Source organism: Esox lucius, chromosome 8 (genome assembly GCF_011004845.1).
Source record: "Esox lucius isolate fEsoLuc1 chromosome 8, fEsoLuc1.pri, whole genome shotgun sequence".
NCBI classification, from domain to species: Eukaryota; Metazoa; Chordata; class Actinopteri; order Esociformes; family Esocidae; genus Esox; species Esox lucius.
The window spans coordinates 15,194,449-15,221,633 of NC_047576.1; the positions used below are offsets into that span (position 1 = coordinate 15,194,449).

The window sequence follows — 27,185 nt, forward strand, 5'->3', positions numbered from 1 at the left end:
GTCATACTGGTAACATTATTACATTTCACAGGGATATTCAACCGGACGTCCGGGGCCCCAGTGGGTCTGCAGAGATAGGGTCTTGATACTGCAGGGGGTCTTGGGAAGATCTTTTTCATATTTGTCCTGTGTGAATTTTAGCTTTACTACGCCTAAAAACTGAAAGGATTGTTGTGGACAAATTCGCTGTCTTATTTGAGTTTTAGGTGATGTTTGTTTAACTTCTTGGAAACCTCGTTGACATATCATTTACATTTCCTGAAACTTTATACTAAGGGAAAAGGCGAATTTGTTTTAATAATCAAATATAGGCTGCATACCCCTTCTTTCTCATGTACTTCAACCATAACAACATCTTTTTTAACTGTTATATACAGTGGGGAGAACAAGTATTTGATACACTGCCGAATTTGCAGGTTTTCCTACTTACAAAGCATGTAGAGGTCTGTCATTTTTTTCATAGGTACACTTCAACTAAGAGAGACGGAACCTAAAACAAAAATCCAAAAAATAACACTGGATGATTTTTAAATAATTAATTTGCATTTTATTGCATGACATAAGTACCTACCAACCAGTAAGAATTCCGGCTTTCACAGACCTGTAAGTTTTTCTTTAAGAAGCCCTCCTGTTCTCCACTCATTACCTGTATTAACTGCACCTGTTTGAACTCATTACCTGTATTAAAGACACCTGTCCACAAACACAATCCAACAGACTCCAACCTCTCCACAATGGCCAAGACCAGAGAGCTGTGTAAGAACATCAGGGATAAAATTGTAGACCTGCACAAGGCTGGGATGGGCTACAGGACCATAGGCAAGCAGCTTGGTAAGAAGGCAACAACTGTTGGCACAATTATTAGAAAATCTAAGAAGTTCAAGACGACGATCAATCTCCCTCGGTCTGGGGCTCCACGCAAGATCTCACCTCATGGGGCATCGATGATGAACTACATGGCAGGACCTGGTCAATGACCTGAAGATAGCTGGGACCACAGTCTCAAAGAAAACCATTAGTAACACATTAAGCCGTCATGGATTAAAATCCTGCAGCGCACGCAAGCTCCCCCTGCTCAAGCCAGCGCATGTCCAGGCTCGACTGAAGTTTGCCAATGACCATATGGATGATCCAGAGGAGGAATAGGAGAAGGTCATGTGGTCTGATGAGACAAAAATTTAGCTTTTTGGTCTAAACTCCACTTGCCGTGTTTGGAGGGAGAAGAAGGATGAGTACATCCCCAAGAACACCATCCCAGCCGTGCAGCATGGAGGTGGAAACATCATTCTTTGGGGATGCTTTTCTGCAAAGGGGACAGGACGACTGCAGGGCAACTAAGGAATGGTTCCGTAAGAAGCATCTCAAGGTCCTGGAGTGGCCTAGCCAGTCTACAGACCTGAACCCAATAGAAAATCTATGGAGGGAGCTGAATGTCCGTATTGCCCAGCAACAGCCCCAAAACCTGAATCATCTGGAGAAGGTCTGTATGGAGGAGTGGATCCATGTTGTAAAGCAGCAACAGATTCATTTTTAACAACTATTTCTATAACTTTAATAAACATGAACTATTCCATGTTCTTTGTACCCTCAGGTTCCCTTTTATCTAATAATAGGTTTTGATTAAATATCTTACAGCATTCAACACCAAAAATATGCCAGACAAGTCAGACAAGGTCAGGGGTGGTAAATAATTTCATAAGATCATAATATGTAGGCAAATACATGAAATGCGTAAAAAAGAAAACTGCAACGACTTTGACAGGATTTTATTCACATGTTGCTTACATCAGTTTCAGTTTAGTGATTGAGACCTTATCACAATCCATTGATGCTGTCATTTAGAAGAAAAAACAATTAGATATGTTTTTTTAAATTATTCTTACTGTGCAGTAATCTTGAACAGCTTGAGTATACGACGCAGGACCAGGGGAACAAAAAGATTTTAGCTGGCACAATAGAAAAATAATGAATTTCCTGAAGCATTGGTAATGAGCGTTACATAGACTCAAAACATTTTTGTCCAGTGCTTTTATAGGCTAAGGAAGAATTACTGTAAGAAATACTTTAGGGAAACAATGAGTTAAGAAGGTACTAGTGATAGCACCTAATACTTAAACTGCCTGCTCCAAAGCTTTTGTTTACTAAACCAAAAATGACACCAATTGAATTCCTTATTAAAAATAATAAATATCAAAGTAAAGAACAATACTTACCGTCACCTCAAAACAAAGAGAAAGCCAAAACAGTAAAACAAATATCTAAAGTTTTGGTGAAAACCAAGATGATGGTTTTACAGACTAGTTATTAATACCTTTTGCATCCCACAATCTTGCCAAATAAAATTCCCTAAATTCCCTAAAATAAAAGTTTATAACACCAACATCTTTAAAAAAACCCTTGGCAAAAATGTAAGTTAATTCGATGCTCTTTTCATTTAAAATGAGGCCTTCCATGATATTCTGCAGTTAGAATAAAAAATTGATGTAGAATTCACAATATTATTCAGTTTCTCTCAAAAAGGAAACCATAAGCCTATTGAACACCTAGTTACACACTTGTTACAAACACGGATCGTAGTTGAGCTAGAAGAAGGCTGGGTGTATTGAAAAGTAAAGAGAACAGATATGCTACCATTTTCATATTTTGAGGAAAATAATATTTCTTGTGTACTGCAACGCTCTGGTAAACTAAACAGCACAATGAACCGATCCATCCTGCAATTTTTCTTTTTTTCCTTTTTCTTTTTTAAACACACCCATTTGCATTAAGACTTGTTTTTCCTTTTTTTTTATTAATAGGCTGCTTTAAAGTTATTTCTTTTTTGAACTTGAGCCTGAATGGGAAGATCCAGAGGACTGGCCACGGCGCCTGAAACGACACAAAATACCACACAGTGATGAGTAGTGTGAAAAACCAGGACCCTCCAACCTAAGGCATCAATTCAGCACATGCACCTGATATTAAGGAACATAAAAAAAAATAAGTATTGCCTCTCATAGTGAAGAGGATAAAAAAAAATGACAAAGCTAATTTTCAGTACACCATTTTGCGGTATTCCACAGAAACCCAAACCTTTCGGACGATCGTGATCTAGAGTGCCTGTTTTTTCTCTCTCCAGATGAGGACCTGGAGCGCCTGCGCTTCTTTCCTCTTTCTGGTGAGGAGGAGGGTGAGCGAGACCTCTTCCTGGGAGAAGCGCCCTTTTCTGACCTGGAGCTGGATCTTTTGTAGAGATAAATCAAGCAGTCAAGTCAATGAGGCAAAAACAATAAATGAACCAGGCATACAGTATACAGTAAGATAATCTGTGTTTATACAGGCAGCCATATTCTGGCTTATTCCCACAAATGTATTAGACTAATGAGATTAGCACCTACTTCGCCAGTTATGATGCAACTGATGTATTACCATGATCTTACCAGATGCATTGTTATTTCCTAGCAAACCTGTTAAGTTATTTCACAAACAGGCATCTATAGTAAACCTGTAAGTGTGATAGCTAAAAGCTTTATTGGGGCTTCATTGTCCTTTGTTAAGTAAACAAACCAACAGGCCATTATTTCACATAAAATGTACGCTAGGTCTACATATTTCCCTAAATAGTTTTGATAAACGTAAATGCAATCTATAGACAGATCTTTAAGCATTGTATATAAAATAACAGCTATTGTTAAATAAACATCCATGCAGGTGTGGTCTGGAGAAAGAATGCATATCAAACAGATACTAACAATCATAATATAATATCAATGAATGCAAATCTACAAGATGTAACATGTGAAAGTACATTCAATTACTGCAAAGTGGCGACATAACCACTTGATGATATCTGTTGAACTGTATCACTCAATGGGAGTAAATTTGGCATACATGCTGAAGGTAACAAATCCAGTTGAAAAAATCTAGATCAATTTGGCCACAAGGGCACCATTAGAAAGCAAAAACCATCCATGTGACACTTGGTGCACGTATAGACATACAGTGCATGTGTCACAGCAGAAAAACAGCGGAATACAGTTCCCATGTCAATGCCATTTTCAGCTTCAATCATTATCATCAACATCATCATGAACTAATAAATATTGATGCAGCATAGTGGCGATCAATACATCTGCCTGATATTCAATTTACAAATCTTGATTGCTTTTGAATGATTACTTACAGTTAGGCCAATTATGGCGAATCTACTTAAAAAAGGCAATTATTTTCATTTTGAGGAGTAATATTCTCCCTCAATTGTTTTTAGAATTAATGTGCACTAACCTTAGTGGTTTTAAGGGCATGGCCATTTGTAACTTTGTTATCAAGAGGTGCCAAAACTGCACTGCACCAAAGTAATAAATTAAATATGTAACACTGGTAATAAGATCATTTGCAAAAAACTTTATGTACAGTACCGTTCAAAAGTTTGGTGTCACTTAGAAATGTCACATTACTTGTCCATTAAAATAAGATCAAATTTATCAAAAATACAGTGTAGACATGTTAATGTTGTAAATTACAATTTTAGGTGGAAATGGCTGATTTTCATTGGAATGTCTACATAGGCGTACAGAGGCTTATCAGCAACCATCAGTCCTGTGTTCCAATGGCATGTTCTGTTTGCAAATCCAAGTTAATCCTTTCAAATGGCTAATTGATCATTAGAAAACCCTTTTGCAATTGTCAGCACAGCTGAAAACTACTTAAAAATTTTCTATTTTAGACTATTTCAGTATCTTCAGCATCCGCTTAAGAAACTTATGATCTTGTACAAAGTTGTGTACTACTCCATTCACAGAACAGTTCAAAACTCTCTAGCCAGAACACAAGGAGTTGGAGGCCCCGGTGCACAGCTGAGCAAGAGGACAAATGAATTGTCTAGTTTGTGAAACAGACGTCTCACAAGTCCACAACTGGTAGCTTCATTAAATAGAACCCGCAAAACACCAGTCTCAAATGTCAACAGTGAAGAGGTGACTCCAAGATGCTGGAATTCTAGACCGATTTGGCCAATAGAAGGAAGAGAGTTAGATGGGCCAAAGAACACAGACACTGGACAGAGGAAGAACTTAGCCTAGAAGGCCAGCATCCCATAGTCCTTACTGCCAAATAAGGTAAATCAACCCCAAAAGACTAATGTTTTCTACATTTGCTCAAGCCATGATTGCATTCTTAACATCCCAATCCTAGCAGCCTAATCATAGATGTAACCAAATGAATGAATTCATCCTTATGTACAAAAAAACAAATGTTTTTACTCTAAATATTTTTGGGTGCAACCAAATAATGTAATGATCCCACCCACTGAAAGACTCATTGGCACCGGTATCAGATGTTAATCTAAGGCCCTGATAGAGCAGCCACAGTGCACTGTTAGTCTTGTTTTCAGCCTTACCTTCCAAGATAATTTCATCTCAATTGTCTGATGTGAATGAGCATGGTCATACAATGATAAATGCTTGATTTGGGTAAAGCATGGGATATAGTAATTAGAATAGTATTTCAATTTTTGGCAAAAATCAGAACTGGTCTGCCTGTTTAAACGCAGTGACGAGGGAAATTATCTTAAAATCAATGTAAAAGAGGAAATCATTGGACATAGAATTATGAACAGTTGATGTACAAATTTTGATACGCGGCCAACTAGTAGGTTATATCATGACACTTGCCATAATGAAATAAATGGGAACATCAAAGCAACAAACAGTATAAAGAAAACTTGTAGGATTCGAGATAATTCTGTTCTACACTTAAACTGTGCAGTATGGTTGCTGGAACATTCTGCCCAGTCACATACACTCCCTCCTAAGGGGAGTGCATGTCACCTCATTCACCTGGAGTTGGACCTGCGAGACCGGTCTCGCTCTTGGGAACTGGAGTGAGATCTGGAAGTGGATGAGCTTCTAGATTGGGATCTGAAAAACAAAGACATTTATCCAATATTTTCGAGTAACTGAAAGACAAGCAATATGCACATGGAAGACCACTTAGTCACACTCTTTAACATAATAACATAATTGTCCATAAAAAGCACACAACAATGTTCCCCACCTTTGTGAAGACACAACCCAATTATCACTTGCTACTATGGAACATTGGTGACATAAATCAAATCGATAGACAATTCCAGGGATGAAAGCTTAAAATAAAATCACCTGGCCCAGGCTAACAAAAAAGTAAAATCAACCATAAACCAATCATTACAAAACAAATGATGCACATTGATGTGAATGTAGGGAATCCGTGCCTGTCTTTTGATGTCATGAAAGTTGAAACAACATTGTATGGTGGTTTAAAGTTGTGGCAAAAATAATGGGATCCTTGTACTTTCTGAAATTAAGTAATTGTCCTGCTGGAAGACCCACAACCAGTTACGTACATCCAGCTTTTTGACAGTGATTCGAAACTGTGCTCCAAAAGGCCTTGGTAATCTCCAAATGTCATGAGGCCATGCACAAGTTCAAGGTACCCTATGCCAAAGACAGCAAATCCCAATACACCACTGAACTTCACCTACATTTGACTATGGCAAAGTCTCTGTTTACAGAAAATAAAATGAAGATGGTGTGCTGTACCAAAAACCTCAAATTTTGTCGCATCTAGCTACAGGAGATTGCACTCCAAAGATGGTGGTGGTGAACATGTGTGTTTTAGAAAACTGCAGTCCGGCTTTTTGTCTCCAAGTAGTCGGACTCCTAGCATTCACTGTATTGGCGAAAGATGGGTGTTAAATTGTTGTACCTTGTGTCTGAAGGTCAGCTTGAATTGGTGGGGCAGTATAGCGAGGTGCTTTCTTCACAATTGAAAGAATATTTTGCTGCAATTTTACATCTTCCTAAGACAATTCTCTGGGTTTTATTTATTTTCTCCATGCTTACTGTATTGTGGTACACAGGGACACAAAACAGGATTTTTAGGGTTTCAGCAGTTCACTGGTGAAACCCTATTGTGTTTGTCCCAGGTTACATTTTATTTATTTTCAAATTGGATAAATTAGCGTTTATTGTACTGTAGGCATTTGAAACACCACAGACGAGTTCAATTTGTAAGTGAAAACAACCAGCAAGAAATCAAATTAGTTCTAACCAGTTCCACAAAGTGTTAAAAATACTAGCCGGGCCATGTAAGGATTTTTTTGTGCTAAGTAAATTATTCACATTTGTTGGTTTTGTTCAACTGCCAACCCAAAAAATACATATCTGGATACCAAAGGCTTTTGAATTTCAAGAAGAAACTATTTGAACTAGATTTGAACTTTACAAGTAAAGTTGCTAGAGCTTTCTTTAACAATTAAAACAAAGTTCACAAGTTGGAAGTTAGGATAGCCTAACCACCGCTTTACAGGGTTACTTAACAATAATTATGCAAATGTATACAGATTACAGTTTCTGGGGCTTGCTTTAACAATACAAAGCAGTTTTACTTCACAATTTTTAAGTTGGGATAGCATAACCAATGTTTTAGGTCCAGTTTGGGGGGATAGCACTAAGATTGTCAAAAGCCAGTACGAGATTGAGTCAATGCAGTTTAAATAAGAGTCTCTTTGGCAACCTGAAGAATTTCATAGATTTCTTTTCTATGCAAGTAATACAGAAAGAAATCTTACATATGCCAAAGATACATGTTTAAGTATTTTTTGTTGGGATAGCCTAAATATGTGAAACAAAATTGGTTTGGTTTCTGTAATTTATAAAAAGTTAAGGCATGCAGTTAGTCAAAAAGGTTACAGTTTATTTTGAGAGTCCCAATTTTCACCTGTAGATCTATCATACTATCAACAAATGTTAAACTTTAAACAAACCATCAGTTGATAAACAACTGCTTGCTAAGTTTAGAATTAGGTTTAGGGTAAGGGTTAAGGTTATGGATAGAATAAAGGTTTGGGTTAGGATACAGATAAGGGTTTGTAGACACTATGTGTAACATTTTAACTAATTAAGTAGACTATCTGTATATTATCTATAGGCACACTTTTTGGACTCTCAAAATAAAGCATTACCGTCAGAAATCCCATTCAGGTCAATGGAAGTTTTAAAAGTGTATAAAAATTCAATGTTACAAAAAAATATAAAAGATACAAATATGCAAGCAACCTGGTTCTGAATGTTGTCAAGTTTAAACTGGGCCTCTAGCTTATATGCAGTGGGAGGAGCAGCAAGGAGAAAAAAGCAGCAGCAGAAGCTAAAGAAGGAAGATATTAACTGGGGACTCTTGCTTTGCAAGCCCCAATTATAAAGTGCAAGGATGCCAATACTTTTGGGCACGACTGTAACTCATGGCAGTTATATTCACAAAACAAACCGGCAGCCATTCAAAAATTACTAACATATCTGCAAACATCAGTTGAAACAAATTCCCCCAAATTCATTGGTAACAAATACAAAATAACTTTAAACATTGCAATTAGGGAATGAACCCAAACACATACTGAATTACTTGGAAAACAAGAAACAAAAAATAACGGGACACCATGTATGTGGATCAATAGGTTAGAAGGAAGATAGAGCTGATACTGACATTTTGCCTGGAGTTACCCTTGACCTGTACCCTTTTACCTGGACCTGGACCGAGAGCTGGAGCTGGAAGAGCCCGAGGAGGATCGGGAAGACCCTGGGGGGCTATTCTTCACTTCAGCTGGCTTGTCCTTCTCCCCCTCATCCCCACTGGCATCCAGATCGTACTTCGACAAGTCAGCATCATCTTCTTCTTCATCATCATCATCATCATCATCGTCGTCATCATCCTGGGGAACCAGAAATAAATTGCAGTTTGTGCTAAGCAAGAAAACGGACCAGAAATGTTCATGGTTATTATTTCAAAGTTTCACCTTAAATTCCCAACATGTTTGCATCTCTCAAGTTATTTCTGAACATGTATAATAACAATAAAAAATGTTCAGTTACATTATAACCTAATAAACTAAAGTCTTGTGTGGTGAGCTTTTCTCCTCAATATGATGAAATTTTTTTTGTTAAAGTTATCTACATTAAGAATATGTTTTGAAGGGGGTATGGCCTCTGTGCCTCTGACACATTCTTACTGGTTGTTATTATTAACGATTTATTCAGGAGTATTAGTAATTATGGTAGCATCCAAATGATTTAAATATGTTCCAAAACATTCCATTCCAAAACAATTGAAATATTTTCCGAAACAATCAGGTGTGACTCCAAAATAATGCAATACCTGTTTAACCATACATTTACACAGGGCACAAAATCTAAAATAACCCCAAAAATATCTTGTTTTATTTCTTTTACAAAATATCTATGATTTTAAATAAAAAGTACCGCATATATAAAATACCTTGAAATAATGGAAAATTTGCTACGGCTCTGACTGTCAAAACAATGCAATCATTCCAGAAAAGTCCACTTTAAAAAACAACAAATTAAAACTTCATTAAATAAATAAAATTGCCACTAGCCTTTCAAAGGAACAAAACAGTCTTTCAAATAAAAAAGTAAGTCGTTAACAAGTCTGATTACAAAAAAAGTGTATGTATTTACATACAGCTCTGGAAAAAATAAAAAGACCACTGCACCTTTTTCTTTTCTTTCAAAAGAAGTTGAAAAATAAAGTTTTGAGTGAGGAACAGAAGGATTCAATTTGCAGTGGTCTCTTAATTTTAACCCTTTTGTTCCACACTCAAAACCTTCCTTTGACTTTTTTGGAAAGGAAAGAAAAAGGTGCAGTGGTCTCTTAATTTTTTCCAGAGCTGTAAATGTGAGTATCAACACAATCAGTAATTAATTAACTACATCATTATTGTACACTGTCTTTTTCAGTTGTTAATTGTACAAGTTACTAACATGTCTTTATATAGCTGATGGCGCAATCATTTTTTGCAAATCTAAAACAAACAGCTGTTGGACGCAGAACTGAAATGGAGGTCAGCGCATCAATCCTGAACGTGACAATTCAATTTGTCCAGTTAAGAAATATAAGCAATTGTGAATCAATATCACCTGTTTTGGTGCAAATGAATGTGACAACAGGTGCACTGGAGAGGCAACAGCAAGACAAGCCCCCAAAAGGGAATGGTTTTGCAAGTGGTGCACACAGACAATTGCTCTCTCTTTATCCTTCCTGACTGATTCTTCTCTAGGTTTGCATTTTGCAAGGGTCCTTGTCACTACTGGTCGCATGAGGTAGTACCAAGTGTGCCGCACAAGCCCTGAAAAGTGAAGCCAAAACGTCTCGATCGCCCCCTGGTGAGTGGTCCCAGTATAGGTCATAAACCCCGCCCTCCCCATGTTATTCAATGGGACGCGAGACCAACTAAACAATTAAATTACCCTTCAATTATCTTTTTTCCGAAGCTGGTTTCTGTCATTTACTGTAGTTTGTATCACGCTAATGTAAATTCAAGAGTTTGTTTTTAAAATAAGTTGGTTTTTAGTTAGTTATTTAATGCTCTAAAAACGGTGGTGTGACGTCGTGATTCACAGCTTTGATTGACAGCTATCTGAGCCAAGGAGCCACTGAAGCGCCATCCTCCTTCGGAGGACTGAGGAGATTGGAGCTTTACATTTAATCTCTAAATTTCTATAATTGATATAATTTCACACGGACATAATGGGTTGTTCTGCAGTACATTGTGCTAACCGATCTGGCATTTCCAATCGATCTTTGAATTTTTTTCGGTAAGTTAAATTTATAAGCTATTTAATTAGTAAATAAATGTAATGGGCTAGCTAACGTTAGCTAAAAGACAACAAGCCTCGTTAATAGCTAGCAGGTGATCGTTAGCTAGAAGTTACCAATTATTTTTGTATTAGGCCTATTCTAAATTAAGGTTAAACATGATGTAAGTTAGGCTATAACATATCGTCTAGGTTTAACAAGCAAAGGTTGTACTGTACTTGGACTTGCGATTGATTACGGTATGCGCATTCTGCGAGGGAGAGTGAGGGCGGGGCACAGGGGTGGGGCCGTTGATTTCGCGGCTTTACTTCCTGCTCGCTACTGCGCATAACTACTGCGCAGAACTGGTCCCAAGATCGCTATCTGCGCAGACGCAAGTCCAAGATGTCAGCGCCGTATTGGGACACTGGCGGCTTCATTTTTCACCAATGGAAAAGAGCGAAAGGGCGTCGTCCATTTCATATACAGTCTATGGGTGGTACCTGCAGCCCATTCAGGTTGCACAGGTAGTCCAGCTCCTCCAGGATGGCACATCCATACATGCCGCTTCAAGGTCTGCTGTGTCTCCCAGTACAGTCTCAAGAGCATGGGGGAGATACCAGGAGACGGGCCATTACACGAGGAGAGCTGGACAGAGTCGTAGAAGGGCATGAACCCAGCAGCAGGACCGGTATTTGCACATTTGTGCGAGGAGGAAGAGGAGGAGCACTGCCAGAGCACTACAAAATGACCTCCATCAGGCAACTGGTGTGTATGTTTCTGACCAAACTGACTCCATGAGGGTGACATGAGGGCCCAACGTCCTCTAGTGGGACCTGTGCTCACAGCCCAGCACTTTGCAGCTCGATTGGAATTTGCCAGAGAACACCAGAATTGGCAGATCCGCCACTGGCGCCCCATTCTCTTCACAGATGAGAGGAGGTTCACACTGAGCACATATGACAAACGTGAAAGAGGTGAGACGCCGTGGTGAATGTTATGCTGCCTGCAACATCATCCAGCATGACCTGTTTGGCGGTGGGTCAGTGATGGTCTGGGGACGTATATCCTTGGAGGGTCACAAAGACCACACACACTACAGAGTCACAAAGCGAACAGGAACAGCCAAGCTCCTTTGTTCAGCGCCTTTGGTATGGTGGTTGTTATCGCTCTACTTTTTTTTTGGTTGCACACTTTCGAATGACCTTGGATTATCATGAGATAAAAATAATAGAAAGTAAACCCTACCTGTGTCATTTCCACCAAACCCACACTCAGAAAGGCTACTACACTGACCCTTTCACATTAGTGACAGCAGAGCTACCAAATTTTACTGGCTGCTGCTCCAGGAACCTTTCGAGAAACTCCAGCACACTATTCCACTGATTAAGCATGCTAATAAGCAGCTTGCATAAAGGCAGATCTTCCAACAACCACTTTGAAGAAGCAACAGAGTTCAATGGTTGGGAGGGTTGTAATGAAGCACCAAACATTACTCAAGCTCTGGCCTGCATCGGTTGGAAAGAAATAACCTGTTACACAAAAAATACTACCTGAAAGCATGAGTGACCACTCTGCAATGCGGGAAACGTTGCGGCCAAATAAGACAGAGATAAAGCTTTTTGTAAAAACGACAAACATGGTGTGGTGTAAACTAACCAGTGCCATTCCTCAACACACATATGCCTTAGAGTGCTGTATGGTGGTCACAACTGGAGGGATTGTATCTTAAAGAATGAAACAAGCTAAATAGTACGTAAATACTACAAGTGACCCTGCTTCACTCTGCCAAAAAACTGACATTTATGAGGAAATTCACCTTTCAGTGGGACAATGATCTCAATCATGAGACCAAAGCAACTTTGTAGTGAAAAAAGGCGAAATAATAGTGTACTACATTGGCCCAGTCCAGGTCATGATATCGATCCCATTTAGACTCTATAACACTATTTAAAAACTGAAGAACACCGGCATTGTCCAACCAACTTGAACAACCAGGTGCAAATCTGCCAAGGAGAATCAGTAAAAATCATTCTAACATTGTGCAAATCTGGTACATATCAAATAACTCTACTGCTTTATTTTCTGCATTGTGACGTAATGCTTATGGACTGAATACTTAAATAAGCAACATACTGTATTTAATCTGAAGATTTCTGCATACTTCTACAAGGCACTGTACTTCTGGTTCCCTAATATGAAAGGGAAATGTGCAAAAAGTGCTTTTATTTCCATATGGTTCACCTGATATAAATGGAAATATCCTGAAACCCAAGCTGATGTACATGGTTAACATGGATGTTGAAACAGTTAGACCCAGAAAAACTAAAGGTCACTGTCCCTATACTTTCAGATTCCACGGTGCACCCAAACATCTGGTTCTGCATTTACAGGCTGAACCGGTGGCATATAATTACCACACTACAGGACCCACATTCTTACATCTAGCTTGTATTTTGAAAGGTCTCCTTCCTCTTCATCCTCTTCCTCCTCTTCCTCTTCATCTTCTGGTTTCACTGGTTCGACTTTCTTTTCAATCTCCTTCGAGGAAGACTTGCTCACAGGTTTCCCACGATACTTTTTTTTCTTTCTCCCAAACTGGAAGACAGAAAAACAAAAGGATATGTAACTGGAATGGCAACATACAGTGAATACCAAGAGTCTATACATCCTCACTAAAAATGCAGCAGTTAATCTGCAGTTCATCACTGAAATAAACAGACATCTTTTCATGTAATTCTGTGCATTCTCTCACTTTCAAGAACAATGCAATGTATATTTTTAGCTTCGGTAGTAATACTACACAACCCAGTGGCATAACTACGGGGGGAGCAGGAGGTGTGAATGCACCCAGGCACGCGGTGGGTGGAGGGACGAGCTAGGCCGCAATCAGAACATTATTTTGTATTTTATTTTATATTGTGTGTTTCTATGCTATTATCACAGTCAGGCATCAGCTGGTAGGTTAATCTGCATCAGGATTGGCTTCACATGGGTATATACTGCTTCATGTTTTGTTCCTAGGGATGGGGGTCTTGTAAGGACATCTTGCACCACGGCCCAGCATCACCAGACTACGCTAGTGATACAAGCCCAGATGTGAGAACTTAAAAGACTCATTTGCAAATGTAGGTAATGTTACGTACCGCTAACTAGGAGTGTGCCAAATACTCAGATAAAACAAGTATCAGGACAGACATAAGGACTTTGCAGGATACAATTATTTAAGGTAATTATCCATGACTGGATAATTCCACACACACACTTTGTGGAATGCCAAGCGCTGATTAGCTGATCCCGCTGTCAGCAAAGTCACAGGCAGCTAATGGGATGTTGAACTTGTTATAACGATTAATTTTTAATAAGCCACACCCACTCTCATTTCCCCAGAGACGTTCTCGGTCGTTCTCACTCAAAATTCCTGGTATTGCTATGATGTAGAAGTGCGTAGGCAAGGTTCTAAAATGTTAAGGCTACGATGGAGCCAGTCATATGCTATTATAAATGACGCATATGTAATGATCTACATAGATTACACAAGGTTACATAAACAGTGTGTGAGCAGATTTCAACTCATTCCACTCACTGCTCTGCCCTGGGTGCTTGGTGTTAATTTCCAACTCAAAATATAATAATATTATACGGCCAACTTTAATTATTGGTTTGAACTGTTAATATAAACTCAGATCTAAAGACATTCATACTGCATTTGGCTTTTTTAACAAGTAAACAAAATGTGTACATACATGGCGTTATTCCTTCCAATTTATACCTCTGTTTGGACAGTGCATCCTAGGGCTGTCAAAAAGTTTCTAAAACAATATTTGAATATTTGAGAAAAGAAAAAAAAGGAAAAATATTCAAATACCTACATTAACTAGAAACCAGGCATGCCTAGTTCCGCCAGCAATAGAGATTGTTGCCCTCTCGAGATTCGAACCCGGGTCACCCATGTGAAAGGCTGTGTCATTAACCACTACACCATGGAGCTGTAGATTTGACGGGTGTCAACTACTTTTGCCACTGGCCATTTTAAATGTTAATTGGCCATTCGTGAATGACATTGATATAAACTGACTAACGTTTCTTACTGAGTTTACCTCGACCAATGTATGGCGTTTTAACAGCGCATTAGCCAGTAATAAGCTTTATCGGTATCTACTAACTTACTGGAATAGTCATAAGAATTGAGCAATTGCTAGCGAGTCTGCCAAAGCTATCATATATATATATATATATATATATATATATATATATATATATATATATATATATATATATTATTTTTTTCTTTCATGGCAAAACAACATACTTTGTCCTTTCATTTGTGAATGACATTGATACAGTAACTATCAATAGAAGTGACGGTAACTAATCTTTTCATCAAGTGAAAAGACGAGAGAATCATGGAATCTACCAGAATTTATTAATTAATTTGTCTTTGCTCTCAATAAATTCGAACTCAGGTCTTCCATGAGAGGCACTGTCTTTAACCACTACACCATGGCATTACACGTTTCAGCAGTCGCTAGACTCCATTGAGGATTGTGTTAAACTGACTAACGTTTCTTAAGTTTACCTCAACCACAAATAGAGTCTATGAACTGTATTGCTTTTCCCACTGGCCATTTTAACAGCTTATTAACCAGTAATAGGCTTACTAGTATCTACTAACTTCCTAGGAATAATCAAGAATTGAGCAATTGCTAGCGAGACTGAAGAACTTTTCCATGCCAGAAACAGTCGCACTATAACCGTATACAGTTTCAGTTAAGGCTTACTATAACGTAATTACAGTATGTTGTAGCCAGCAAATGTGTTTGTCTATCCGGACCCAAAATGCATGCATGTATGCGTACTTCGAATATGCACCAGACACAGTTGCAATATAACCGTAAACTGTTTTATTTCAATCTTACTATAATGTAGTTACTGGAGGTTTTAGCCAGCAAAGTTTTGTCTATAAAGAATAATTCATAATGCGTACTTCGCTTCGCCTGCGAGGAGATACGAACTCGGGACCTATAGTTTGCAGATCCGCTTCTCTAACCACTACACTATTTAACAAGGGGTAGTCAGTCGGTCAGTCAAGGCAGGCAGTCATTCACTTAGTAAGAGACATTCACCCTTCTTGGCTGGCTCTGCTTACGTGGGCCGGCAAAAACGGCGTGAACATTTTATTTCAAACTGCATACAGTGTTGTTCCCATTTTGTCCAATAGAGGACAATATTACGCAACTTAACCAAAAGTTTTAACATTGTGGCATCGGTCTGGAAACCTGGACCATACAGTAGTAAAGGGTTCTAGGGACAAAGGTGTAGCTGACACATGATATGAAGGCTTAATGCTTAAAATATAAAACATCTATGTTGGCAATTTGTTGTTCTATGGGTAAGCAGGCTGTAATAAAAGGGAAAGAACATACAAGATAAGCGCAATTGACAATGTGAAATTCAATCATTGCCACTCATATTATAGCCTGGCCTACAACATAACCAAATTTGCAATACAGAATTAATTTCTTTAACAGAAATACTAGCATATCATCATCTCAAATTATGGATCCTCATAAGTTAATCCCTAATGTTTTCTAATCAATTGCACCGGTTTTGCTGTACCTGAGACATTTGGTGATTTCTATTTTTGTTTTGTTATATTGCTCAAATGCGTAAAAAAAGTGAAAGACAACTGTCCAGGGATACACTAAATATATTTAGCATACAAACAAGAATGGCCCTTCAGTAGTTAGGAACATACAATTACGTCAGTCAGTGACCCTTGTTCTGTAGTGGTTAGAGACGCAAACTGCCATGCAGGGGACCAGTGTTCGTGCCTCGCCAGTCAAATTTTGCATTAGGATTTGTTCAGGATAGACAAAAACTGCTGGCTACAACCCAAACTAGCAACGTTAGAGTAAGCCTAAAATAAAACTTTACAGTTATATTGCAACTATTTCCGGCAGATCTTTTTGAAGTACGCATCCATGCATCCTTTTTAAATTAATATAAAGCACAACCTATTTGGCAGTAAAAGAGGAGGGATTTCCACAATTCTCTTGTCTTTTCATTTAACGAAAAAGTCAGTTATCATCACCTAGTTATTGACACAACCTGTCAGATGGGAGACCCAGGTTCGAATCGAGTGAGAGCAACAACATTCATCCCTAATCACGGGCTGGCCGAACTAGGCTTGCCTGGCTCCTTTCCTTGTTAACAGGGGTTGAAACTAAATTATCAACAAATACTATTTAAAAACCAGCTGATTCACAAGAGACTCACCTCATCATATTCTCCATCAGATTCCTCTCGGTCGATGTACTCCACATTCTCCCTCTCATTGAACCCCCCACCATATCCTAAAAGGAAAGGGCAATGGAATGAAGAATAAGAATATCCAATAAATCAATACCCTTTAAAACATGACATAGAACTTCTAAAGCAATGTTTAGTAATGTAGGCATACCTGTTCTTTCCTCAAGCTTGGCATATTTGGGTGTGTTGCACATGTTGCACTCAGATCTCCTGGCCCAATTCACATTGCCACAGCTATATATTAAAAGGGTACACAATAATGCACTAATCAGACAATTTCCAAGCATAACTTGTGTTAAAACCAACCATGTAAGTGTCTTTAGGTTTTATGAAGAGTTAGTCACTTACGTTTTACACTGCCAATCATTTGCACTAAAGAGGCCCCGACTCTTCTCTGCCAAGGTCTTGCCGATCTCTGTTCCTCCCGCTTTCATCATCTTTGCCTCTGTAGTTTTTTCTGTTTTTGCACAGACAGGTATGAAAACACTGACTATGAAGTGAAACAATTGTGATCATTATTTTCCTTTTCCTTATTTATCCCTCATCCTAAAACATTGTCTGTGCTAAACTTTCTGAGTGACTCCCAGAGATCTTTACTGATTGGACGATATAACAGCAAAGTCTTTTCACAATAGATGTGACTTTAATAAAACCATGATTGTAAATGTGTTAAAGAGATTATTCTTGACATATAACCTAATCAGCAAATGCTTGGTTATTCATCTGAAAAAATACCTCAACCATTATTGCCTCATTGATGGTCTGTTTTCATGACTTTACAATCAGAAAGATATAAAACAAAATGTTACTATTTTCATTATATATAATTCTGTCACTTATTCAGACTATTAATCCAGTTATTTTGATAAAAACACAACTAAACCGCGTTTTAATAATGCAAAGTAAGTTATAGCCGTTGAAACTAAAAAGACATATGCTTAGTACAAAAACATGTATTTATTGTTCAGTGTAAAAACAATTACCTTTTGGAACTTTACATCTTCCACTGTTAAAATTGGTCTGTGATGATCAAGAGTAGCCTATAACACTATCTGAGGAATCTTTGGTTTCTTAGATAAACATGGCCATGTTGAGGAAAGCCAAGTAAATCCCATTATTCTAAGTTTATTTACTATGTTGTGAAGAAAAACCTGACTGATCATAACTACACATTCGGTTCACATTGCATTAGGTTGGAATCACTTTCTGCAAGGATGTTGATTTTCATTAGGCTAAACATTTGGCAATCTTAATAAAAAAAATAAAAAAAATAAATATACAACCTAGTACTTTAGCCAGTCATATCCATGAGCTAAAATTACATCCCGTTTTTTCAGTTGGGAGACTGCATAATCAAGGCGGCCAAATTCACATGGTTAATGTCAACAGAAACTTCAACTAGTATCTAGACAACTCTACTACTAACCCTACTGTATGTGCACACTGCCGCTCGCTCAACTTGGAAATCGCTCAATCTCTGGCGAGCTCTGTTGCAGAGGCCGCCCATGCAGGCACACTGGCTGCTTGGGCAGGGCGTGTCTTCCTAATGTATGCCAGCGACAACCAGTATATGAGAAACATCACTCACCCGTGATCCCTGAAACATTCTTCCATGGATCCATTTTTAGAATTCTCTCTCTATGTAAAGCCAGAGAAGCATCATAAATAATGGGGAAACCGGACACCGCAAAAAGTTATTTTATTTTTAAAGCTTGCCAGTAGAAAACATCTACCCTGCCACTGTTATTCACCAAACGCCATCACAGCCCACTCGCTGGAAATTAGCATACAGGTAACAATTTCTCAACTGCCGCAGGATGATTTTGTCACAGAGAGTTGCACCGCCCACAGTTGCTGTGATTCGCTGGCTTTCGTTGAAAATAAATGGAAGCATGTCTCTTTGTAGCGCTAGAGAGCAGGCAGTGTGCACGTAGGGTTACACTACATTAATTCCCTTTCTGACGTGACGAGGCTGTAAATCTCATCATGCCCCAGTCTGATCCATCTGTGAATTAAGTTATCATGTCTGATGCATTTATGTTTCAGCATTTATGATGTGTTGCTGTTAAATGCAAGCCCTTTCCCAGTAGTGGCAGACTACAGTTTGCGCATTTATAATAAAATGTTCCCAAACTTTCCAACAGACTGACTGTCCTTAATGTTTTTTTGGCTTCACTGCCATGACAAATAAAAGCCTTTAGGTAGAAAATTCTAATCAAGGAGTAGCAAGTCGGAAACCACTGTTGACTAACAACAATATAGACAACATGTCTCGAATTTCAGCACCTGGAATATCCCCAAGAGTTCTGCAATAATGTTATATGGACGAATGAGTCAAAAGTGAAACCTTGCGGGCAGCGTGGGCCCCTCTATTCCTGCTAAAAACCCAACTCTGTATTCCGCATAAAAAACCCAATATCAAATGTGAGGTCATGGTGGGGGCAGTGTAAATATTTTGGGATGCTTCGCCACATCAGGACCTGGACTTGGAATCGTTACAGGAAAAATGAATTGATTTGTATCAGAGAATGTCAGACCATTCGTCTGTAAGCAGAAGGATAGCAGGGTCATGCAGCGAGAAAATGATCCGAAGCATTTAAGTAAGTCCACATCAGAATTGTTTTGCGAATAGTCTAATTGATGTCCAGACACTATTGAGATGTTCTGGCAGGATGTAAAATAAGCATTTCATGCTTGAAACCCCACAAATGTTACTCAGTTAAAGCAGTTCCACACTGAGAAGTATACCATGCCCTAAAGCCCTTCACGACACAACGACAAACTGACCAATAACTACACGAAGCACGAGATGGCAGGCATTGCTGCTAAAGGTGGCATAAACATGTTATTGAGTCTAAGAAAATCTAAGGCGATTACATTTTCTCACAGGGCATTTTCCACAGGTCATTGGGTATTTAATAATTTTATAATGTTCAAAAACATATGAGTAGTACTAGGCCCAACAGAGTCAAAACAAAAGGTGTTCATTTTCTTTATTTTACTCACCCCTGCCGCATCTGTTACAGCTTGTCCTTCTGGCAAAGTTCACATTTCCACATCTAAACGAAAACAACAAAACGTGCACATTATAAATATATATGCAGAATCCTTTATCAGTTCCACAGTATAGTTCCACATTTTGAAATTAAGATAACATTATGAATGTGATCTTTATGTCTATACGAAATACTAATTTCTTCAATAGGTGTATGATTGAATGTTGTCTGCAACAGGGGCGTGAAGGTGAATGAAAAGGCAAACGACTGAAGAACCACAATTGCTTTATTTGCGTGATAGCCTCCACTCTATTCACTGGGATATCCTTTCTACAATGTTTAAAATGGGCTGAGTCACTGCGTTACTCACATGTGCGATTTGTGAGAATGCTATAGACTATACGCAGTCCTGTGTCAGGTTGGTTGGTAGTCAGATACTTGTCAAATTGGGTGGAGAAATTTCCTGCCTGGTTGGCCCAGTCTGGTGCTTCCCTTTGGGGCCACAGTGTCTCAGAATCCCCATCTCTACTTTGTATGCTGTAATAGTTTATTTGCCAGCTGAACTAAGGTCATTCTGCCCTGTCTCAGCCACCGGTTTGAGTCAGTGATATCCTGAGACTAACTACATAAAAATGTACCAGCTTTGCACAAAAAACAAATGTGTGTCCTGTTACATAATAAATGTAACCCTAGCAATGTGACATATTTTTCAATTACCAAAACATCTTATTGTTTGAATTATTGCCTTGCAAGTATTCTGATTAATTTCTGCAATAATGAGCAGTGCATCTCTCCCTGTGTGACATCGACAACATGGAAACAAAAAATCTACACAATTTTTTTTCTTTGTCACCAGGGAGGGAATTTTTTTTATTTTAGGAGCAAGGCCACTTGGCCTAAATGGGGTGTTTAAGTTGTAACAAAAATCACAACAAAAAAAACTCACACACTTCTTTACAGACACAACAAAATAGTGGTCAGTAAGCTGTCAAATGAGAGCTAAGACAAATAGGTTAAGTAGTGGTGACCAATGTTTTGCTCTCAGAAATTATCATTGCCTAGAGTTACACGTGTCTTACACAAAGGTGGAAACAGCTGGCTTGCAGCATGTATATGGGCTGAAAAGCTTTTTTCACTGGCAACAAAACATAGGTTCTAAATAAATTATCTACGTGGTTTGCGATAGTACACATCAAACAGCTGGCAAAGTTTGTCTTACACAAATTTATGGCGTGACTAGCTGGACTTTTATCTAGACAACACAGCCAAACATTATTGGCGACCCGCTGCCAAGTTCATCAGGCCACAGTAGGTTTTCTCCCGTAGCAAAAAAAAAGTATATTTGTATTACGTCCTTTACAATCATCTCAAACTGCACATCAAACCTGTTTTAAAGGCATTTATTTTCCAAGCTGAGAACAATAATGTCAAACTACTCCTATGTCCTATCAAGTGAGCCCAGCCTTCACAGCCTGGTCATTACTGTAGGCCATGGAAGCCTGACTACAGAACCCGAACATTGTTACTCGCGTTCCACAATTCCAAAATAGTAATGCTTTGTAATGAGGCGCTCTTGTCAAAGACACACTCCAAACCAAATTTTTACACGTTTACAGCAGGAGCTGCAACACTTTAGTAAGAGTCCCTCAAGCTAAATAAAAGTCCTACATTGCAATTCAAATTGCAAAATTAAGTCAATTTACCTCGTTATGCCAAAATAAGTTTTCGATTTCTGACTTGAAAATGAAAGCCCAATTATATGTTATTTCATAACAAAACTCATGCAATTTTTATATTTTAAATAAGAGTCGGTTGATTGATTTGTCACACCCAAAATAAAAGACCTACATTACCAAAGGTCCCTGGACATTTTCAATGCCATAACATTAGGCATTTCTAATTCCAAAATGAAGTTTTGCAATTTCATATTCCAAAATCAGAGTCTGTAGATAACAAAAGTCCTGCAGTATTTCAAAGTAGGAGGTGATTGCTCATGACAAAATATCCCTTTGTTATCTTTACAATACAAATTAATATCCTGCCATCCCAATTTCAGGCCAAGAGTCACTTGTTGTGTCATGTTAAAATAAAATATCAGTTATAACTACATAATTCATGCAAATTCAACATACCAATAGTAACGCTTGAACTATTCCAACCAACATTCACATGTTCAGGCTATCCTAACTTAGATCTTTAAAACTTATGTTTCTGATTACAGGGTTGCAATTAAAAGGTGGAGTGGAACTGGCTTCGACATCCAAATTTGAATAGCATTGCCACACATCCTATAAAGAAGCAATGTTATTTTATTAAGTGTAATTAGCAAAGAAAGGTTTAAGACTACAGTAAAAAATAATATTAAAAAAATACATAGGACCACCTGATAAACATCCATTAAGACCAAATAACAAATAAAAACCTGCAATTGGTGAATAGGATGAGTTAAAAGAAAAGGAGAACGAGTAAAAGCAAAGAAAATAATCCAGATTCACAGGCCCAAACATTGGTATTGGCTGGGTCAAGATAATGAAAAAGGGCACATCTTCTGAAAGAATTGCTGGTCCATTGCCAGCATACATAAGCATGATAAGTGAAATACAGTCAGTGTATTTAAGCCCAGAGGAATGTAGCTAGATCCATACATTTTCATTAAGATTGAATGTACCTAGATTGTTATTTTATTATAAAACATCATAACACTAGTAGACATAACATTAGCAACACCTTAGATCTACGATTGAACAGATTCAGTATTTTTTTAGAGGGACAGGTAGTGGACAGGTGCTCAGGATTTGACCCCAATGCCAACAGCATTGCACATAAGGTCGATGAAAGGAGGGTACAGTCAGCAAATACCCAGAACCCTTTTCTAGTTGGTGTACACCAGAATGGAGAAATCAATGTGGAGTTTAAAATGAAAAAGATAAACACGTTCCATGCCAGATACTATATAGTAAAAAAAGAAAACCCATTCTCAGGCTTCCAGGACCTTGTGAAACTGAACTTAAGAATGGCGTTGAACATGCCCAAATGCTACTTGACCAACAAAGCCTACCCACAGAAGATTTTGTAAATTGTGAAATGGAAAAATTAAGTACCATGTTGTAAAAAAAAAAATTAAGTACAACAAAACATAGGAAAACACTAATTAATTTTACTATTTAAACCTCTTCCACCAAGTTAATAAAATCAGCTGCAAGAGCACAGGATGGAAGAGCTAAAAACATCAGAATAATCAGATTGACATTAGACGGGGCCACAGAACGACAATCTCGAGAATATTGTTGTTTAACCTCCTTTGAAGAGAACTGTGCATAAAAACAGTTTCAATGACAGAGAAAATAACATCTGAATGATACCTGCCATGTCTAACCAGTCATGCTCTCCATCTATAAAACTCTATGGACTATTATTCAAGCCATTACTGTTGCGATTGACTGCTAGATAGGCAGCACCAGGCTAGCATTCTGATTTGTGTGTGTGCATTTTATCAACAAACAGTCTCATTAAGTTAACAAAGCACTTGCTCAGTATGTGCCATCATATCTCTTCAGCAAAAAACATGCTATGTTTCTAGCCTAGAAAACTCCTTTGACTAGCAATTATTCAATTATTGGAAGAACAGCACCAAAATTAGGATGAGAGAGAGAACCACTGGGCTAAGGTGCACACATTTCCACCTGTCACAAAGTAGGCTACTGTGCATCAGCAGTAGTTCGTTATGCTAGACTGCTATTGACTCACGTGAAATTATGCAACTGATTGATTGATTGTTAGTGCTACAGACCACTTTCAACTAGCTAGAGCTAGCCGGTCGCTGGGTTTTATGGCAATGAAGAATGTACATTACATATTTTTTCAGCCCTGCTAGATATTTCACAAACAGACTTTCTGTTGTGAAGGGGAAACGATTACAAGAAATTACAGCTCAGCCATGAAATGGTAAGCCACACAAGTTCAGCTTACTGGACCGCCGAGTGTGTAAAGTAGTGCGTAAAAGTCACCAGTCCTCGGTTGTTACACTCACTACTGAGATCCAAATCCCCTGTGGAAGCAACAACAGCACAAGAACTGTTCATCAGGAGTTGCATGGAATGGGTTTCCATGACTGATTAACCGCAAACAAGCCTAATATCACCATATGCCAAGCATAGAGTGGAATGGCGATAATCTTGCCACTAACAGACTATGTAGCAGTGAAAACTTATTTTTTGGAGTGATAAACCACATCTCAGCATCTGGCAGTCCAATAGAAACATTTGGTTATGGCAGATGCCAGAAGAAAGCTAACTGGTCGAATGCATCATGCCAACTGTAAAGTTCGATGAAGGTGGAGTAACGGTCTGGGGCTGTTTTTCATGTTTTGGCTTAAGCCACTTCCCGTTAACGGAAAACTTAACGCTGAAGCATACAGTGACATTCTAGACAATTCTGTTGTTCCAACTTTGTGGCAACAGTTAGGGGAAGGCCCTTTCCTGTTTCAGCATGACAATACCTCAATGCACAAAGTGAAGTCTATACAGAAATGGTTTGCAGAGATCAGTGTATAACAACTTGACTGGCCTGCACAGAGCCCTCAACTCAACCCAACCACATTTAACGCCTCTAGGATGAATTGGAACAACAATTGCAAGCCAGGCCTAAACGCCCATCATCCCCCGAATCCAGGAAAATTCGACGTCACATTTGCTAGGGTATTTTCACACTTGGTTCATTTCAGACAATTTTTGTGGACTAAGTGCAGTCTGCTTAAATGTTTCTGTTGTGTGAACTCTCCAAAGGAACTCAGACCCGTCGAAAGAGCACCCATAACTAACCAAATTGAAACCCCCTCGAGAGGTGATCTGAGTTTGGTTTGCATATAGTGCCCTTTTTTGCTCTCCGGGTTCATTTGGAAAGACCACTGCACTATACCCCTTTTGACCATTTGGGTCTACCATACATTTTCCTTGAGTTTCTTTGAGCTAAGTAAATGGGTAGAAATTGTTTGCTAATTGTTAGCTATGGCTGGGACAGCGTTCATCTGGTTGGATGAGGACCCAAAGGCCCTCCTTCAAATGTGGAATGATATTACCAAACAAAAACACATGCATTTTAATGGTCTGAGTCCCTACAAATAATGCCAGTGTGAATGCTGAGAGGACAGGAGTCCTCAACAGATGTGAAATACCGCAATTTCCCATTTTATATACACAGATTTAGAAAACATTTCCAACCACAGCGGTAAATACATGGGTGCAGCTAATACACAAGTTTACATTTTTAAAACCGTTTCCACCAGCAAACATTTTCACAGATGACTGATTGACGACCTCGAGGTGTCAGAATCTCGTGTAGCAAATATGATACAATGGGCGTTACAGGGTTTTCAAAAACATTTAATTCCTAAACAATTTTATTTTGGTAGCGCCCTATGACAGATTTTTTATATTAATAGCCAATGTATGTACGAGTCATAATTCGCTGGGCAAATGCGGTTTATATATACGATGCGGTTAATATTTGAGTTTGTATACACAGAAAGCTATAAAATGAATAATGCGGTGGTTATGAACTGAAAGTTACGTTAGACCAACAGGAGAGCCGAGTCCTCGTTTTCACTTAAGAAAACACACTAAATGTTTCCAATATCCCAAATGCTACACTGGACACTGCAATTCTGAAAGTTAAAAAAATAATAAACTGCATTTGTTAACCTTAGGTAGAGTATCAGAAGCCACAGCAACTATTAAGGAATGGACATTTGGTTCCTTTTCAAGAAGGTGCCCTGGGTGTATTAATTGCACCAAACAAAATGTTGAAGTTGCAAACTTTTCCACAAAAGCAAACAAAACAAAAACACGGGTCTATAGAATCACGAAGACTCCACTCCAGGCCTATGCTATGGATTCTTAATCTGTCACTGTTGGTTACCATTTCACAGTGTTTACCATACGTGAACTTGTATTAATTTTGCCTAGTATAAAACATGTCTGACGAACCGGTTACTATCCACTGTAAGATTTTCTCCCAAATGAAAAAAAGCATCGCAGATAAAGTGTACATTCCTGAATAACTAATTATACCTTGTTGTGAATTCCAAAATGGCCGCTCTGTCTTCTTCCTTAGTGAATGCTGTTTCCAGTGAGCAAGCTAGCTACCTAACCATTTTCACTGGCTGAATACCGGGGTTAGCTAAATAACAACAAACTGTAGAATATAGTAAGGGAGTAAGCTAAGGGGTTATAATGATAGTTACTTGTTTCTGGGTGTACAGTGTGAAATAAAATAGCAAGCGTATGTTACATGTAACCAGTGAACTATATAGTACAAGAAACGCAGCTAGCTAGTTCACCCCTGCTAACGTCAGCTCCTCCTGGCTCGCTTGATAAATTAGGAAATAGAATTTCGATTATTTGTATCGGTTAAGCTAGCTACCACACTACGTTAACTAGATTTGTGTAAGACGTCAAAATTACCAGGATTACAAAAACTAAATAATACAAGCTTAGCTACCTATGTATTTTTGTAATCGCTGTAAAATAGCTAGTTAGCCATGTCCACGTACTTGTCCTTTGTAGCTAGCTTTAGCTGGCTAACGTTAACATGCGTTTTTCTCACAAATGTAAAGCTAGCCCCAGCAAGCTTCTGGGTTTATTTGAAAGCTTCTCACTCAGCTTATCTGTTTGAAATATAAGTAGTTAATTGTCTTACTTTTTATCAGGACAAATCCAGTCTCCGTCGCTCACACGAAAACTCTTTCCTGAAATTTTTGTCTCCATGCCTAAACGCTACTCGCTGGTGTGTTGGCTGTACAAGTCACGACGCCAGAAGAAGAGAGACAGATATTGGCTGCTTATGCTACCTAGCTAGTTGGCTACCCCTCTGGTGGTCGAGTCATAACGCTATAACTAATGCTGTGAAAATATTGACAGTGTCTGTTGTGATAAGTATAAAACGTTTGGTAATTTAAACCAATCAAATTGCAAAATTCACCATATATGTTCAATACGGCTAAAGTTTTGTTCAGAACTAGCACAGAAACCTCGTTTTTATTGCTCATTCCTACAATGCGATTCCATTAGACTTCAACATTTTTGCAGTTGGGAAAACAAAAGTTTCTTAAACGGTCAGGAAAACGTAAGGTTTGACATTCAGGAAAATAATGCTAAAATAAAATAATAACACAGGTTTAGACTGTCTCCACGAGGCTATGAGATATTTCTGCCTATAAGGACATATATATCTGATAGTGTTACCAATGTATATATTAATCTAGATTGAACA

At 38.4% G+C, this 27,185-nt stretch overlaps 1 protein-coding gene across 3 annotated transcripts; it reads right to left on the reverse strand.

Annotated features, from left to right (window-relative positions):
- Positions 1-1,751: 1,751 nt before the first annotated feature.
- zranb2 (zinc finger, RAN-binding domain containing 2) lies at positions 1,752-26,783 on the reverse strand. 3 transcript variants are annotated; one of them, XM_010871934.4, is made up of 11 exons: positions 26,613-26,660; positions 19,927-19,979; positions 18,509-18,558; positions 17,269-17,377; positions 17,072-17,154; positions 16,888-16,964; positions 13,051-13,206; positions 8,538-8,725; positions 5,817-5,897; positions 3,073-3,222; positions 1,752-2,868 (listed from the first exon to the last, which is right to left on the reverse strand). In XM_010871934.4, the coding sequence occupies exons 2-11, from the start codon at positions 19,935-19,937 to the stop codon at positions 2,811-2,813; spliced, it is 963 nt and encodes a 320-aa protein (XP_010870236.2). In that variant the 5' UTR covers positions 19,938-19,979; positions 26,613-26,660; the 3' UTR covers positions 1,752-2,810. The 3 variants fall into 3 exon arrangements, with proteins under 3 accessions (XP_010870236.2, XP_010870234.2, XP_019904869.2); XM_010871932.5 differs by lacking the exon at positions 18,509-18,558 and having other exon boundaries at positions 26,613-26,783; XM_020049310.3 differs by lacking the exon at positions 18,509-18,558 and having other exon boundaries at positions 17,269-17,406; positions 26,613-26,659.
- Between the last annotated feature and the right edge of the window lie 402 nt (positions 26,784-27,185).